At 38.6% G+C, this 15,790-nt stretch overlaps 1 protein-coding gene across 8 annotated transcripts in view; it reads left to right on the top strand.

Annotated features, from left to right (window-relative positions):
* The window catches only part of ryr2a (ryanodine receptor 2a (cardiac)), a 388,615-nt gene that overhangs the window by 138,779 nt on the left and 234,046 nt on the right, over positions 1-15,790 (top strand). For 4 of the 8 annotated variants that reach the window (XM_072372754.1, XM_072372749.1, XM_072372752.1 and 1 more), the window contains exons 23-33: positions 341-424; positions 615-774; positions 3,901-4,048; positions 4,237-4,340; positions 4,677-4,781; positions 5,447-5,621; positions 11,827-12,035; positions 12,200-12,370; positions 12,751-12,893; positions 14,141-14,255; positions 14,731-14,891. In XM_072372754.1, coding sequence (XP_072228855.1) covers positions 341-424; positions 615-774; positions 3,901-4,048; positions 4,237-4,340; positions 4,677-4,781; positions 5,447-5,621; positions 11,827-12,035; positions 12,200-12,370; positions 12,751-12,893; positions 14,141-14,255; positions 14,731-14,891 — 1,575 coding nt within the window. The remainder of the gene's footprint in view (positions 1-340; positions 425-614; positions 775-3,900; positions 4,049-4,236; positions 4,341-4,676; positions 4,782-5,446; positions 5,622-11,826; positions 12,036-12,199; positions 12,371-12,750; positions 12,894-14,140; positions 14,256-14,730; positions 14,892-15,790) is intronic. The other 4 variants (XM_072372753.1, XM_072372750.1, XM_072372755.1 and 1 more) reach the window with 2 other exon arrangements.

Genomic DNA, 15,790 nt, shown 5'->3' with positions numbered 1-15,790 from the left:
CTCTTGGCTGGCCTGGGAACGCCTCGGGGTAACCCCGGAATCTGGCACTTCTCCGGGGGTCAGGCCGCGGGGGCAGCAGCTTGAGCAGAGTAACCCAGACGTCCATGTCCCCGGCCACTTCCTCCAGTTCTTACGGGGGGCCAGCCGAGAGTCATAGTCTCTCCAATGTGTCCTGGGTCTTCCCTGGGGTCTCCTCCCAGAAAAAATACACCTCTTCAATGTATTACCACATTGAAAGATTCATTCCCTCTGGACTTTGCTGGACTATCAGTGACACTACTTATATAAAACACTTTCATACAACTTAACAGGCTTATGACTGTATTTCTGTGTTTTACAGGACTCTACTTGCCTTGGGTTGCCATGTAGGACTAGCAGATGAACACGCTGTAGAGAAAGTGAAGAGTATGAAACTATCAACAATGTAATTCAGATCAATGATTAATACAAGATATGAAAACGTATATATAGTATATATAGTAAAGAATACCAATAATGTAATGATACAGTAATGGAGAGAATATTAGTTTAATTGGATCAAACAAAACAACTATACACACTATATAAATTACACAGGCATAAATTAATACAGTGCTTGAACTAAATCTGTGCAGATATCAGTTATCCAGTGGTTACAAACCTGCTCCTCTGGATTTGAATCACATCAGACTGATCCCCACACAGGAGGCCATGGTGGACAAACTGGCTGAGAATGCCCACAATGTTTGGGCAAGAGATCGCATCCGCCAAGGCTGGACATATGGAATACAGCAGGTTAGAGCCTGGCACTTGTTATCATAAACTGTTTGCTGTGTGTATCTGGGTTATTTTGATAGCATTCCACCCTTAACTATTTTGTTGTTGTATAGGTTAATTCACAATATGTCTGAAGGTGACACTTATAATTCACTAAAACATGGGCAGTTTCTAAATAACTAGTAAGCAATGATAAAGAAAGACTCTCACAGCTTATACATCCATTCATAATTCATGGATGAGAATTTCTAAAGCTAAATTTCCCTGATTGTTGCATCATTTACCCCTGCGTTTTCTATGATGTAAAATAAAAACCACCACTTGAATATTTTCTTTCTTCCTTGTTAGACAAACTACTCCATTACATTTTTTTCTAGGAGTTTAGCTGAGAAATGTATAAGTCAAAGTGTCATTGACAATATTACTCAGCCGTACAGTACATGTCATGATCTGTGGCTTTTGGGTTTTCCTGTTCTGGCATCCCTTTTGGTCTTCGGTTTACTTTTTGCTTCTTAGTAACTTTGCATCTTGTTTTATTTGGAAACATTAATTGTTTTTGTAATATTTTTGTTTCTTTGTGCTTACTGCGGTAATTACTTCCTGTGTTCCATTTTCTATAAAAATCAGTTGATAACCCTTCCAAGCCGGGGGCTTTTCCACTCTGAATGGCCATTATCGCATTGTTAACTTCTTCCAGCGTCACATTTTGTTCCAATCCCTCTTTAGAGTCAGAGTCAACTGTAGGAATATTCAGGGTAGAAAAAAAATTAGTCAAATTGGTTCAGTGTTGAGCCTGAAGAATATAATTTAGAATAGAACTCTTTAAAGCAGTTGTTACTAGTCTAATGATCCTCTGTTGAGGAGCCATCAGGTAGCATAATTTGCTACTGGCTAATAATTTGGAAGTTGACTGGCTAATAATTTGGAAGGTTAATCCCCCTCTTCATAGAATCTACTATGTGATTTAAGGATGAGCCTCAATTTCAGAGATCAATTTCAGTTTGTAAGCCTACTCTCCTCCTAATCAGATCAGGGGTCGGAGAGGCAGCTAACAAGTGAGTCTGTCCAGAGTCCTAATATGGGCAGAGCGGGAAATAATCTGCCCTCTGAGATATGCTTTAAGTGTTTCCCGGAGAGTTGAGGCTGAGATACTAAAAAAATCTATTTGTTCTGTAATGAACTTTATAAAGTCTGAATCTGCCAGCAGGAGTGTATCAAGCTGCCATGTCCGTTTTGTCCTCTGAATTGGAAAAGTTACTTTAATACTCATCGGGGAATGGTCACAAATAATAACTGGGTCATATTTACAATCTGTAATAACACTTAGAAAATAGGGGTCAACCAAAAAAAATCTATCCTGGAGAATGACTTGTGTACATTAGAGTAGTATGAATACTCCCTCTTAGTAGGGTGCTTAAATCTCCATGGGTCTATAAATTTATGTATGCCCATGAACGATTGGATTGTTTGCACGGATTTAGATGGCTTTGATACAAACTGGGAAGAGCGATCCCAGGTTGAATCCATTGCTAAGTTATAATCCCCAGACATAATCAAGTGATGACTATCTAAATTAGGGATGGAGCTTAGCATCGTTTTTAAAAAACCTTTTGATCATCATCAAAGTTTTTTTTTATGAATCACTTCCCCTACCTTTACAGTTAAATTGTGAGTGAAACATTTGCCCTACCCATTCTTTATGAATTTTTGACTGGTCTCGATTTGGAAGGTGGGTTTCCTGTAAAAATGCAATACCAACCCCAAGATGTTGTAAATGAGAGAGAACCCTTTTTCTTTTGATTGTCTAATTCAAACCCTTAACATTCCAGCTTATAATTTCCATAACATCTTTACCTGGGACAAGATTTGATTTACCCTGCACCATTAGAACTACTCAAATCCAATTTGCATTTGCTACCCGCAACATTGAATACATTTCTTTCCAACAGTGTAGGCTATTAAATAACCTGTGATGTCCTTTCACATCGTTGAAACCATAATACCTATAGGCCGTTGAAAGTCAGTTTAACGAGATCGGTGGTGATCATAAAATAAAAATAAACGTCCATTGCCACATAAACAATACTAATAAAATAATACTATGAACATTATGAACATTACTGTCAGTAATGTTAACAGAATGACCATAACCAGTGATATCACCGTCTCTCTTAATTAGTTATTTTCATTTTGACCCGATCATTAACAGTCACCACCTTCTGTAGCGTGTGTAACGGAGCTTCCGTCATCAGCAGTAACATTTTTGTACCCTTCATTCAGCAAATTTTTTTTTTCCACTTAAAGTTTTATTGAAGCTTTTTCATTTTTAAAAGAATACACAACAAACAGTACACTGTTATAAGAACAGTAATGATAACTTAAAAACAAACAAAAACAAACAAACAAAAATTGGGTGGGTGTGTATGAAAAGCAAGTTTCCTTTCCTTTCTAGTCCTTTCTGTGATGTTTGTCGCTGTCCATTGTATACAGTCCATTTTTCCCATTTCTCTTGGAACTGTGTTTCCTGTAGATGAAGTCTGTGTGTCAACCTTTCTATCACATAAATTGTCGTAGTTTACGTTAGTTCTGGTGTCCGTGCTCACGTCAACATGTTTTGGATTGAGGTGATAACGTAGGCTTTAAGTTCTGCGGTGATAAGAAAACTCTTTTTTGCACAATTTGCACACAACCATGCTCTTATCCAAGCTGCCATTGGGGTAAGTTTTCTAAAGCAAAAACATCCACCCAACAAGCCAAGCAATGTGTTCTCATCTTCCATGACCGTTCACCAAACTTTCTCATGCACTGATGTCACTCAATACATCCTGCGCATCCTCTTTGCTGTATCGAAATGCTGTATTTAATTAATCAAAATTAATGCATCAAATCACCAGTTCTACTTTGTATTCTTATTTTTTCCTTTTAATGATCATATTATTTACAGTATGCAGTTCCCAGAAAAAAAAATATATCAATCTCTGATTTCTACTTTGCTAAGAAATTAGGGATAAACATGTCTTGTTATTCTTGACATCTGAGGGACTGACGGAAGTACTATTTCACATTCCCCACTCAGCATTAGACTGTTACAGAATTAGAAATTTGTTTATTTTTATCTTTTTTGTTTTTGTTGTCTCTTTTCAGGATGTGAAGAACCGTAGAAACCCTCGTCTGGTTCCCTACACCCTGCTGGATGAGAGAACCAAGAAGTCCAACAAGGATAGTCTGAGGGAGGCTGTCAGGACACTACTGGGATATGGATATAATCTGGAAGCTCCTGACCAGGACCATGGTGTGATCATAATCACATTTTGTGACATTATTTTTGCTGTTATAACTGAATATTGAAAGTTCATTATATTTTGGAATGCATAATGATAATGGATTGTGGTAATGAATTGTTTTTCCCTGCTAATGTCGTCATGAGATTACACATCAGGTTGTCGCCTTTCTCATCTCTACCTCCCTGTTTCCATCCAGCAGCTCAATGTGATATAAGCAATATGTCTGCTGAGAGATTCCGCATTTTCAGAGCAGAGAAAACCTACTCTGTTAAAGCTGGGAAGTGGTACTTTGAGCTGGAGGTAATAAACAACCAGATGATACAAATTAATAGAGAAACAGAAATGTCACTGGTAACTAATTAATGTACAACTTTAAAATGTATATTCACTTTGATGGTATAATTGCAGTAAAGTAAAGAGAGCAATAAATAAAAATTATTCCCAAATACTTATTCATATTACTTAATACAGCCAGTGTGTTAGCTGTTGTGCATGCATTTTTTGATTTCACTTGATTTATAGACACCAAGCAGTAGATGTAAATTTACTTTTGGAATTTTAGTCTGCTTAAGATGTAGCTTATCACTCTAAGTTTTAACTGTCCAAGTTTGTAAACTGTTCCCACATGTCTTCCAGGTATTAACAGCAGGAGAGATGAGGGTGGGTTGGGCAAGGCCAGGATGTCTGCCAGACCGTGAGCTGGGATCTGATGATCAGGCCTTTGTCTTTGATGGCTTCAAGGTGGCTGGAACATCATTTATTTATCTAATTGGTCAATGATATAGAAAAAATAAAATATAATATCTTATTTAATTCAATACAAAGCAAAGCAAAGTTGAATGGCCCTGCCTCCCCAGTTTTCCATCAGTCATCTGCCTATTCAAAAACATGATAAATGCAGTGATGTTGTAAGTAAAAAATGTGCTGCAAGTGTGCTGTATGGTGCGAAACTTAAGAACCAAAAGATAATGCCAACAGAACCCAGAATACGCTGCTGTCCTCAGGGAGCAAGAGAAGCAAATGGAAAAGAGACAGAGCTCTAATCACCACCTCACAGAACACTGGCCAGGTTTACTGACTTGCACTAATCAGAGCCCAGTACTCTAGTCAGCTCAGGATCAGAGGAGAGAGAGAAAGATACACACCCACACAAGGCCCTGAAAGACCCCTAAATGGCTGTGACATCAGCAATTGACTTGATCATTTTTTTGACATTGCTGATGGCATGACCTACAAAAATGTATCATCCTACAGAATTTACCACCTTATTATTGAAGAAAGAGAGATAATCATCATCCTCACTAAAATAAATATTCTACAGTGGGGAAATTACATCACTAATTATCCTCAAGACACACATTAATTTTTGTAGAATAAAAATACTTGTTTACTTGTGTGTGTACCAGGTACAGCGCTGGCACCAGGGCAATGAGCATTTTGGGCGTGCCTGGCAGACAGGGGATGTGGTGGGCTGCATGGTGGATCTAAATGAGCACACCATGATGTTCACACTCAATGGAGAAGTGCTGCTGGATGATTCTGGATCTGAACTGGCCTTCAAAGATTTTGACACAGGTGAAGGTTAGTGCTGTCTCTTGGATAACACTTAGACCACTTAGATGCAGAAGCATCTAATACTGTAAATGTGACATTTTATTTATTTAAAAAGAGACAAGGTGCCTTTATACAATATTATTTTGGTACACCATGGTCGGAAGCATAGGAGAACCACGGGGTGCACAACAGGGGTTTTGTTTCTCTTCACTTTATACACTTCAAACTTCCAGTACACATCTTTGAGTGCTTTGAGCGCTTTGAGTGGTCAGTTAGACTAGAAAAGCGCTATACAAGTACAAGTCCATTTACCATTTACCATTTACCACATCTGAGTCTTCAGAGTCATCTCTAGAAATAAACAGATGGGCATTTTTCGGGGTATATCAGGGATGCACAAGTGACTAAATACAAGAAACTGGTCGACCACTTTGTGGCATAATGTGTTGACAGGGTTTTCGATAATATACTTTTTTTTTTTTTGTTACGATAACAACCTCCTTATCTTGAATGGGAACAAGACAAACAAGATGATTCTGGAATAAGCCAAATAATATTTCCATTGTGGAAGAAGAGTGGGAGATGGTGGAGGAGAATTATACTTGGGTGTTCAAGGACTGGACAGGAAATTCAGCACATAGGCTGACTACAAGAAGGGACAGAGCAGGTCTTCTTCGCGAGGAAGCTTAGGTCCTTTAACACCAGGCTGTTGTATATTCTTTAGAAGCCTGTGGTGAACAATGTAACCTACTTTGCAGCCATCAGTTGGCACAATTGCTTTAGAGCTAGCAAATCAAAGGAACTGAACAAATATACACTGCTCAAAAAAATAAAAGGAACACCTAAACAACACAATGTAACTCCAAATCAATCACACTTCTGTGAAATCAACCTGTCCAGTTAGGAAGCAACACTGACTGTGAATCAATTTCACCTGCTGTTGTGCAAATTGAACAGACAACAGGTGGAAATGAGAGACAACTAGCAAGACAACCCCTATAAAGGAGTGGTTCTGCAGGTGGTGACCACAGACCATTTCTCTGTTCTCATCCTTTCTGGCTGTTGTTTTGGTCACTTTTGCATTTTGTCAGTGCTCTCACCCCTAGAGGTAGCATGAGGCGGTGTCTACAACCCACAGAAGTTTCTCAGGTAGTGCGGCTTGTTCAGGATGGCACATCAGTGTGAGCGGTGGCAAGAAGATTTGCTGTGTCTCTCAGCACAGTGTCCAGAGCATGGAGGAGATAACAGGAGACAGGCCAGTACACCAGGAGACGTGGAGGGGGCCGTAGGAGGGCAACAACCCAGCAGCAGGACCACTACCTTCTCCTTGTGCAAGGAGGAACGGGAGGAGCACTGCCAGAGCCCTGTAAAATGACCAGCAGGCCACTAATATGCATGTTTCTGCTCAAACTGTCAGAAAATGACTCCATGAGGGTGGTATGAGGGCCCGACGTCCACAAGTGGGGCTTGTACTTACAAGTCCAACATCGTGCGGGACGATTGGCAGATTCGTGCTCTTCACGGATGAGAGCAGGTTCACACTGAGCACGTGACAGACGTGACAGAGTCTGGAGACGCCATGGAGAACGTTCTGCTGCCTGCAACATCCTCCAGCATGACCGGTTTGGCAGTGGGTCAGTAATGGTGTGGGGAGGCATTTCTTTCTTCATGTGCTCGCCAGAGATACGCTGACTGCCATTAGGTACCGGGATGAAATCCTCACACCCATTGTGAGACCATATGCTGGTGCAGTGGGCCCTGGGTTCCTTCTGATGCAGGACAATACTGGGCCTCATGAGGCTGAGTGTGTCAGCAGTTTCTGCATGACAAAGGCGTTGATGCTATAGACTGACCTCCATGTCTTGTTCCAGCCACTGATGCCACATTGCACCACATACTGTTCAGGAGTTGACTGATGCTTTAATCCAGGTATGGAAGGAGATCCTCAGGAGAATCCGGAGCATGTCCAGGCGTTGTAGGGAGGTCCTACAAGGGACATGGAGGCCACACACACTACTGAGCCTCATTTTGACTTATCTTGAGGAATTTCCACTGAAGTTGGATCAGCTTGTAATGGGATTTTCCACTTTTATTTTGAGTATGATTCCAAATCCAGACCTCTAAGGGATAATAATTTTGATTTACATTTTTTCTCCACGCATTCCACTATGTAATAAATAACGATTTTCAACTGAAATATTTCATTCACTGAGATCTAGGAAGTGTTATTTTTTTAAGCAGTGTATAAAGAAGGCTGGCTCTGTGTTGGAGACTTCTCTCGAACTCCTGGAGCTGGTTATGAAAGAGCGAATGTTGCACAATTTTCTCGATATACAAACAACAAAGTGTGTTCACATAAAGACAGTAAAGATACAGGAGGTTATTCCTGCTCACAGCTACAATGCAGCATAAAAAATGTCAAGGATTCACAAAATGAATTACTGACAAATATCATTGATACTTTATGCTGCTGGATAATTTCCAAAAAATCATAAATAAATGAATAAAAACTAAATGTTTCTACATTTTCTATAATCTCAATCATTTTTATGTAGTATATATATATACATATGTATATATATATATATATATATATAGAGAGAGAGAGAGCGAGAGAGACACACACAACACAGATGTATACATTATATTGCCAATAGTATCGACTCAATTAAATTCAGGCGTTCCAATCACTTCCGCGGCCACAGGTGTATAAATTCAAGCACGTAGGCATGCAGACTACAAACATTTGTAAAAGAATGAGTCACTCTCAGGAGCTCAGTGAATTCCAGCGTGTTACCGTGACAGGATGCCACCTGTGCAACAAGTCCAGTCGTGAAATTTCCTCACTACTAAATATTCCACAGTCAACTGTCAGTTGTATTATAACAAAGTGGAAGTGATTGGGAACGACAGCAACTCAGACATAGGCCACGTAAAAAAATGAAAGAGCTGGGTCAGCAGATGCAGTGGTGTCAAGCACGCCGCCACTGGACTCTCGAGTAGCGGAGACATGTTCTGTGGACCAATCACGCTACTCCATCTGGCAATCTGATAGACGAGTCTGGGTTTGGTGGTTGCCAGGAGAACGGTACTTGTCTGACTGCATTGTGCAAAGTGTAAAGTTTGGTGGAGGGGGGGTTATGGTGTGGGGTTGTTTTTCAGGAGCTGGGCTTGGCCCCTTAGTTCCAGTGAAAGGAACTCTGAATGCTTCAACATAAAAGGAGATTTTGGACCATTGCATGCTCCCAAATTTGTGGAAACAGTTTGGGGATGGCCCTTTCCTGTTCCACCATAACTATGCATCAGTGCACAAAGCAAGGTCCATAAAGACATGGATGTACGATGTAGCATGCTGAGGGACGCCCGGAAAGAGGGGAGCACTTTTTTCCTTTGATCTGTTGGTAGTGGTTTCAAAACACAACAAAACCACCTAATGTGCAATCATGAGAAAGGGGGTGAAAAAACATTCCATCCACGGATCTTCCAAATTTGGAAGATTCGAGAGTCAGATTAACATCTGCTTGCCTGGACAGAGCTGGGTTTGAATAAACAAAGACTCACCTTTTTAAACACTCCTGTGAATACTCCTGTGACTGCAGGATTGATACAAATGAACTGTGTGATCGTGTCACAATAAACCAGAGGCCCAACTGACGGAATAACATTCAGTAAATTAAATGTGTGTGTAATAACCATCTCCACTTTAAACTGATACAGACTTAAACTCACCATAATCAACTATCTTTTAGTATATGGACGCTGTCAACGGTTTCCTGTTTATCATGCTTATGTTTCATGCCTGTGTTATAAGTATTGTATTAATGTATTCTTTGAATGTACGTTGGGATGCTGGGATAAGAGAGATTCATTTTTCTTTTAGAAAAGTTAATTTAAGAATGAAGTGATTCTGTTACGCCCAAACCAAGTCAGACATCTTACTGGTTGAAAGCTAAAAACGAAACTCTGCCCTCGCCAGTTTTCCCTTATCTTAAGTTTTTTTTTTAACTTCCCCCTGACTTCGCTTATTTTCTTTTCTTCAGTATTCACCCTTACTCACAAAGAACTTCATGCAGCAGTTCATTAAGTTTTCCCTTATTTTAAGTTTTTTTTTTTTTACTTCGCCCTGACTTCGCTTATTTTCTTTTCTTCAGTATTCACCCTTACTCACAAAGAACTTCATGCAGCAGTTCATTAAGTTTTCCCTTATTTTAAGTTTTCCTTTTTTTTTCATCTACTTTTACTTTTTTTATGAAGTTTAGTTCAAACGCACCTGTCGTTTGATTTTTGGTTATTTTGAGTCGACACTTTGAGAGTTTGATACCATTCAGCTTCAAACTCCTGCAGCCAAATCTGACTGGACTGAGAGACGTAAGCCGGCACCACCTGGGCTGTGGGACAGCAAAAAAAGGGTTAAAGCGCCAGCTATAAGCTCTCTTCGGGAAAGACCACTTCAATCTGAGACTCACGAGCAATGATCAGATAATATTATGCCATGGTAATCAGTGTGGCTGATATTGGAGATTAGTCTGGAATCAACTAAAAAATAATCAATCCGTGTATTAGACTTGTATGTGCAAGTAAAAGGAGTATTCACTATCAGACGGTTGTTGCAATATGTACCACTTTATAAGACTTCATCAAACTATTAATGGTTTGTACGTTTGATATACCTGGTGGGAGGGAAGGAGACTGTCTGTCTAAATATGGGTCCAGGTAGCGATTAAAGTCAAGACAGACAGACAGTTAGTTTTATCTTAGATGTAGTCATGTTCATTGAGATACACAGGCAGCTCTGCAGGGGCTTGGGCTGCAAGCTTGGCTCGAAAGAAACTGCCTGACACGTGCTGGTGGCCAGCATCTTCATTTGGATCCTCCCCTCCATCATCATCACCTCCGCCCTCCTCTTCCTCCACTTCTGGATCCCAGTAGTCATCTGCTGCTACACAGATGTTATGTAGGATGCAACAGGCTCCTACAACCTTTGGAGCAAAGATGGGTCAAATCTCTAGTGCTTGAAAGAAAATTGATCTCCAGCGTGTTTTAAGCAGTTCAGACCACAGTACCTCTGTGAAAGGTCTTGCTCCTGTTGGAAGGAAAAAATTAGAGACTTAGAATAAGATTCATTTTAAAACTAAAAGATTAATTTATTTAATCTCTGTTTTACCACACCACATTTTTGTACAGTGTGTAAATTTTGCATAATTTTGTAAAGTAACCTAAAAAGTTGAACTAAACCTGAATATTTTTCTGCTAGCTGATGTGAGATGTGTATTCATGTTTGTGTATTAAATCATTTCATTTAAATGTTGCGCTTGTTCATTATTACATCAAACTGATTGTATTGAATGTATTTTTCTGTTTAAATCCATCTAAAGCTCGGTCCATTTTCAATCTATCCTAGAAATGTTTTGATTTTTCTTTGCTGTTGAAATACCAGGGTATCGAGCAGAGTGGCTGCGATAAACAGAAAAATCAAAAGCAATCAACGTTTTTTTGTTTGTTTGTTTGTTTTTTGGCGGCAACGTCAACATCTTTGATGTAATAAAGTAAGCTTCCGTTCCAAATGCACAAAGAGCGTACTTGCTTCCTCAGAAGTCCGTGCTTCCGACAAGTCCATACTAGTAGGTACACAAGTACGTACTTAGCGTACTTGGTATTGAGAAACGGCAAATGTCTCTACAGAAGTTAATGTATTCTGTCATACAGTCCACCATACTGGTCTTCTTCCAGTTTTTAGTGGTGGTGGAAAAGAAAAGTGTGATGAGAAGTCTTGCAGTAAAAAAAGAGAGTTAGATGTTCAAAAGGGTGGATATATGAAAAATTTGCCACAAGGAGCTCTAATAAACACATCTCGAGAACTCCCCAGGATTGTTTTTTTTCAACCAAGTTTCGGTCAAGCAGGGATAATTCAAATTGGAATAACACAAAAGGTGAAATAACTGATCAGTTTTTTATTAAAGACTACTTGTGTTTAAAAATTAACCCAAAAGGCTTCTAGTTTTAAAAATGATATCCAATTTCTATTTGATTTCCATTATTGTTACATAAGTGTTGCATCAAGTAATTAAGACAACTGCTTAAAATGCACGTTTTTTACGTGTTCATAGGACTTCTATACAATTTCTTGGTTGTCTTGGTGAATCTAACATTTAATAAATTTAGTTTAGCAGATCTTTGTGTAATTACAGCATTAAATTAAGATTTGTGTATCGATCGCTTGTGTCTGCCTCAGGTTTTATCCCAGTATGCAGTCTAGGTGTGTCTCAGGTGGGGAGGATGAATTTCGGTAAAGATGTCAGCACTCTGAAGTACTTCACCATCTGTGGGCTGCAGGAAGGCTATGAGCCATTTGCTGTCAACATGAACCGCAATGTTACCATGTGGCTTAGCAAGAGGCTACCTCAGTTTGTACCAGTACCCTCTGACCACCAACACATTAAGGTGAGCAAAGTCACTTGGAACAATAGTTTCTCATTTTTAGCACTTGTGAGTTCATCTACATTTGAGAATTTTTACTTATCTACATAAAATTTTATCCTTGAATAAACTACGTTATGGGTATGCTGAGTTCATTTCAAAATACGACTTAAAAATGTCTTTTTCAGGTGACCAGGATAGATGGAACAATGGAGTCATGTCCATGCCTAAAAGTCACCCAGAGATCATTCGGCTCGCAGAACAGTTATTCTGACATTATCTTCTACAGACTGAGCATGCCCATAGAGTGTGCTGAATCTAGATCCCCACCTAATGGCAGTCTCTTCTCTCCAAAGAGGGTAAGAGATACCGTTGCAGTTCTTCTGCTGTGTAGGAAGGTACTCAGTTACCTAGGTTGCTGCTGCTGACATGTCTTAAGGATTTTTTTTGTTGCTCAACAAGTTATTTGTTAATCAATTTTTTTTTATATACATTTCTTTATATGTATCTTTTTATCTTTTCTATTTTTTTATTTATATTTTGTTTAAATCTGACTTTTCCACCTTGAGGAACAATGCATGCTCTAATTTAACAGCTCATGCAATCCAGTGTGAACATATTTATGAGGCCAGCATACAATAGAATTGAACAATTCTGCAAAAATGTTGTAAATGTATTCAAGCTGTTTCCTATTCAGTGAAGCTCTATGAACTGTGATCACCTGTTTTTTTTTATACAGGAACTGGAGGACTTTGAAACTGTGTCAGACTTTGAAGTCCTGATTAAGTCATCTCAGTCCACTTGTTCCAGTGGACCTGAGAGAGATGAATTCAACAACCACAAAGATTGTAATCAGGAGAAGCCATCCAAGCTAAAACAACGGTAAACCTTGATCTCATAAACAAACATGAGGTTGAATGACTATTGTTTAATTCTATAGCAGCGCCTGTAGCTCAGCTGGCAGAGCAGTCATCTGCCAATCTGAAATCTGAAGACTGGTAGTTTGATTCCCATCCTCTCCGGACCACATTTCAAAGCATCCTTGGGCAAAACCCGAAAACCCTCCAATGCGACCATTGATGTGTGAAAGTGTGTGATAGGAAAATAAAGCACAGTGTAACATTCGATATTCTAAAATTTGCTGTAGGAGTGTGTGTGCAAATGGGTCAATATTACTGTACTGTAATACTGTAGTGTAAAAGTGCTATATAAGTAAAGTCTATTTACCATTTAAAATTTTAAAGAATTCTGACATTTTTAATGCGACTAGTGCACACCAAGAATTTTTCCTTTTTTTTTGTCACTGTGTGTGATGTTGTGATGTTATGGAAGTTTTTTTTTTTTTTTTTAACTAAGGGACCCCCCTAATGGGAATCTGAGCTCATTTGTCCATACATTTAAATAATTTAGACTTTTATCCCCAAATTTCTTTTTCATGATTTCCACGATGGGCCTCTCTGGAGGCTCAACCACCTCAACGGAAAAGTCACCAAGTCACCAATGCTAACTGTTTCGTATTTTGGCCACAAACAGCAAAAAACCCTCCCTTTTGTGTTTTCTTTTCTTCTTTTTCTTTGTCCAAAGGATACAAGCAACAAAAGGAATTATTACGTATTTGTTTTAAAAGAGAAAGAAAAGAAATAAAGAAAATAAAAAGAACGCCCGTTACTTGTTTATCCAAGCACCATAACATTAATTCGTATAATTATTTAAACTGCTACAAGTAATAAAAAGCATGGGCACTTCGTCTCAACACTACAAGTGGCAAAAATCTGGCCAACTGTGGAGACCATGAAAAAACTCAAATGTGCCTAATTAAAACCCAAATTTGAAAGAAAATGTATTAAGTCAATATTTCAACACTCACCAGACGAGTTTTGCTGAATTCTGTTCTTGGAACCCCGGTGGCAGGGGGCAGGATGCAGTCTTGATGATGATTAAGAAACAGGAGGTTAAAACAATTATCTTGTCTGAGTGTTAATTAAGAGGTAAATGATTTAAAACAATTAGCGTGTCTAAGTGATACAAATGGTTAATGTGGACTGGAGAGTCTGTCAGTCCTGAGACATAAAATTTACCATCACAGTGACCACTTATTTTAAACCCTAACTAACCATCTCGTTTCTCAGATTCACATTGAAGAGAAACAAGCCAGACAACAGCTGTGCTTCATCTACTCAGCTGTCAGAAGAGGTGGTCTCTGATGACAGAGATGGCTATGAATTCATCATGCAAGCATCCACTGTAAGACCACATATATTTAAACTGATAGAATGCTGCATGTTTCTGAGTAACTTCCTATTCCAATGAGCAGCTAAAGGAAGAGATGCATGTGCTAAACAGGTGTCAGTTATAAATTGGCTTTTATATTTATTATTGATTTATTATTATTATTTATTTTATATTTATAAATTATTATGAAGAAACAAAAGTGTATAATGATATTTCAGATGTACTCTGTTTATGGTCCTTGTAAAGTGGGAATGCAATCATATTATTGAAATAAGAATTTTCTTAACGTGAAAAAAAAATTATAATTTTTTTCATTTTTTAAAAACAGACCTCTTCGTATAAATTAGATACATCGATCAAAACAATGATTCACTATATTGAACTACTGTTTGAATATGTGTTTTGCAGTCCTTGAAACAAACTAGTGATGAAGGACCACATACATAAACTTGTGATTGATGTTATTGCACTTCTTATCTCTGTGTAGTACTACTACTCTGCACGGATCTTCCCTGGTCAGGAGCCCAGCAGTGTGTGGGTAGGTTGGGTAACCTCTGACTTTCATCAGTTTGATCCTGGCTTCGAGCTGCACAAGGTCAGAACGGTGACTGTTACACTGGGAGATGAGAAGGGAAAAGTTCATGAGAGGTTAGTCAAGTACTGGAAAAATATATTCTGTGGTAGATTTTCCTTTATGTTTGATATTTTGTCATAGAAGGCATGTATCATTAAAGCGCCAGGTTTTCATTCAATCTTCAGACTGTGATATACACTCACCAAGCACTTTACTTGAAACCTGCACAATTTCTTAATCATGCAGTTATCTAATCAGCCAAGTGGGTGGCAGATTAAATTTGTAAAAGCGTATGATACAGGTCAGGACCTTTATTAAATGTTCTGATCATACATTACATAGGGGAATAAATGCACTTTTTAGAATGTAGCATGGTTGTATGTAGGGTGGTGATGTTTTAGTGTCTTTTAAACTACTTTTCTCATGACAGAAAGTAGAAAAATTGTAGCTGAAATAATCACTCTTTAAAAACATATTTTTCCTTTTATTTGTGTTGCTCCTGTAAGTGGTCACTAATATTTTCATCTCTTCCTAGCCTTTCCATCTTAATCTGTTCACTCTAACCACTTTTATTTCTTTGTTCATCATATGTCCTCTTAATCATCTTCCTCTTCTCTCTGTCCCAATAGTTCCATATTCTGAATCTTTTCTCTACTTTACCCAGCATCTCCCTTGAAACATGTCCAAACTGTGCTCTGTTAAAGCTGTGTCAGTTTTGGGCTAGTTTCCACATTGAGCGTAATTCTGTAGAAAAGCTAGGCTGTTATTATGGTGCTTGTCAACTCCTCATCCTTACCATTTTGTGTTACAGCAGGGCAGAGATAGTTCTTTGCACAATCAACTCTAGTCCCCAGCAAAGAGTCATTATTCTTTGACAGTTTATTCAGTTTCTTTGAGTTAGTCTCTTTTTTTAAAGAAAATATTTTTTTCTATTCAACCTCATTGAGATTAAAAATCACTTTTCCAAGAATGT

This window comes from Leuresthes tenuis, unplaced genomic scaffold, assembly GCF_036924035.1.
Source record: "Leuresthes tenuis unplaced genomic scaffold, fLeuTen1.0.hap1 SCAF_20, whole genome shotgun sequence".
Taxonomy (NCBI): Eukaryota; Metazoa; Chordata; class Actinopteri; order Atheriniformes; family Atherinopsidae; genus Leuresthes; species Leuresthes tenuis.
Note: the sequence above shows the minus strand (reverse complement) of the source record. Positions and strands in the feature narration are given on the sequence as shown.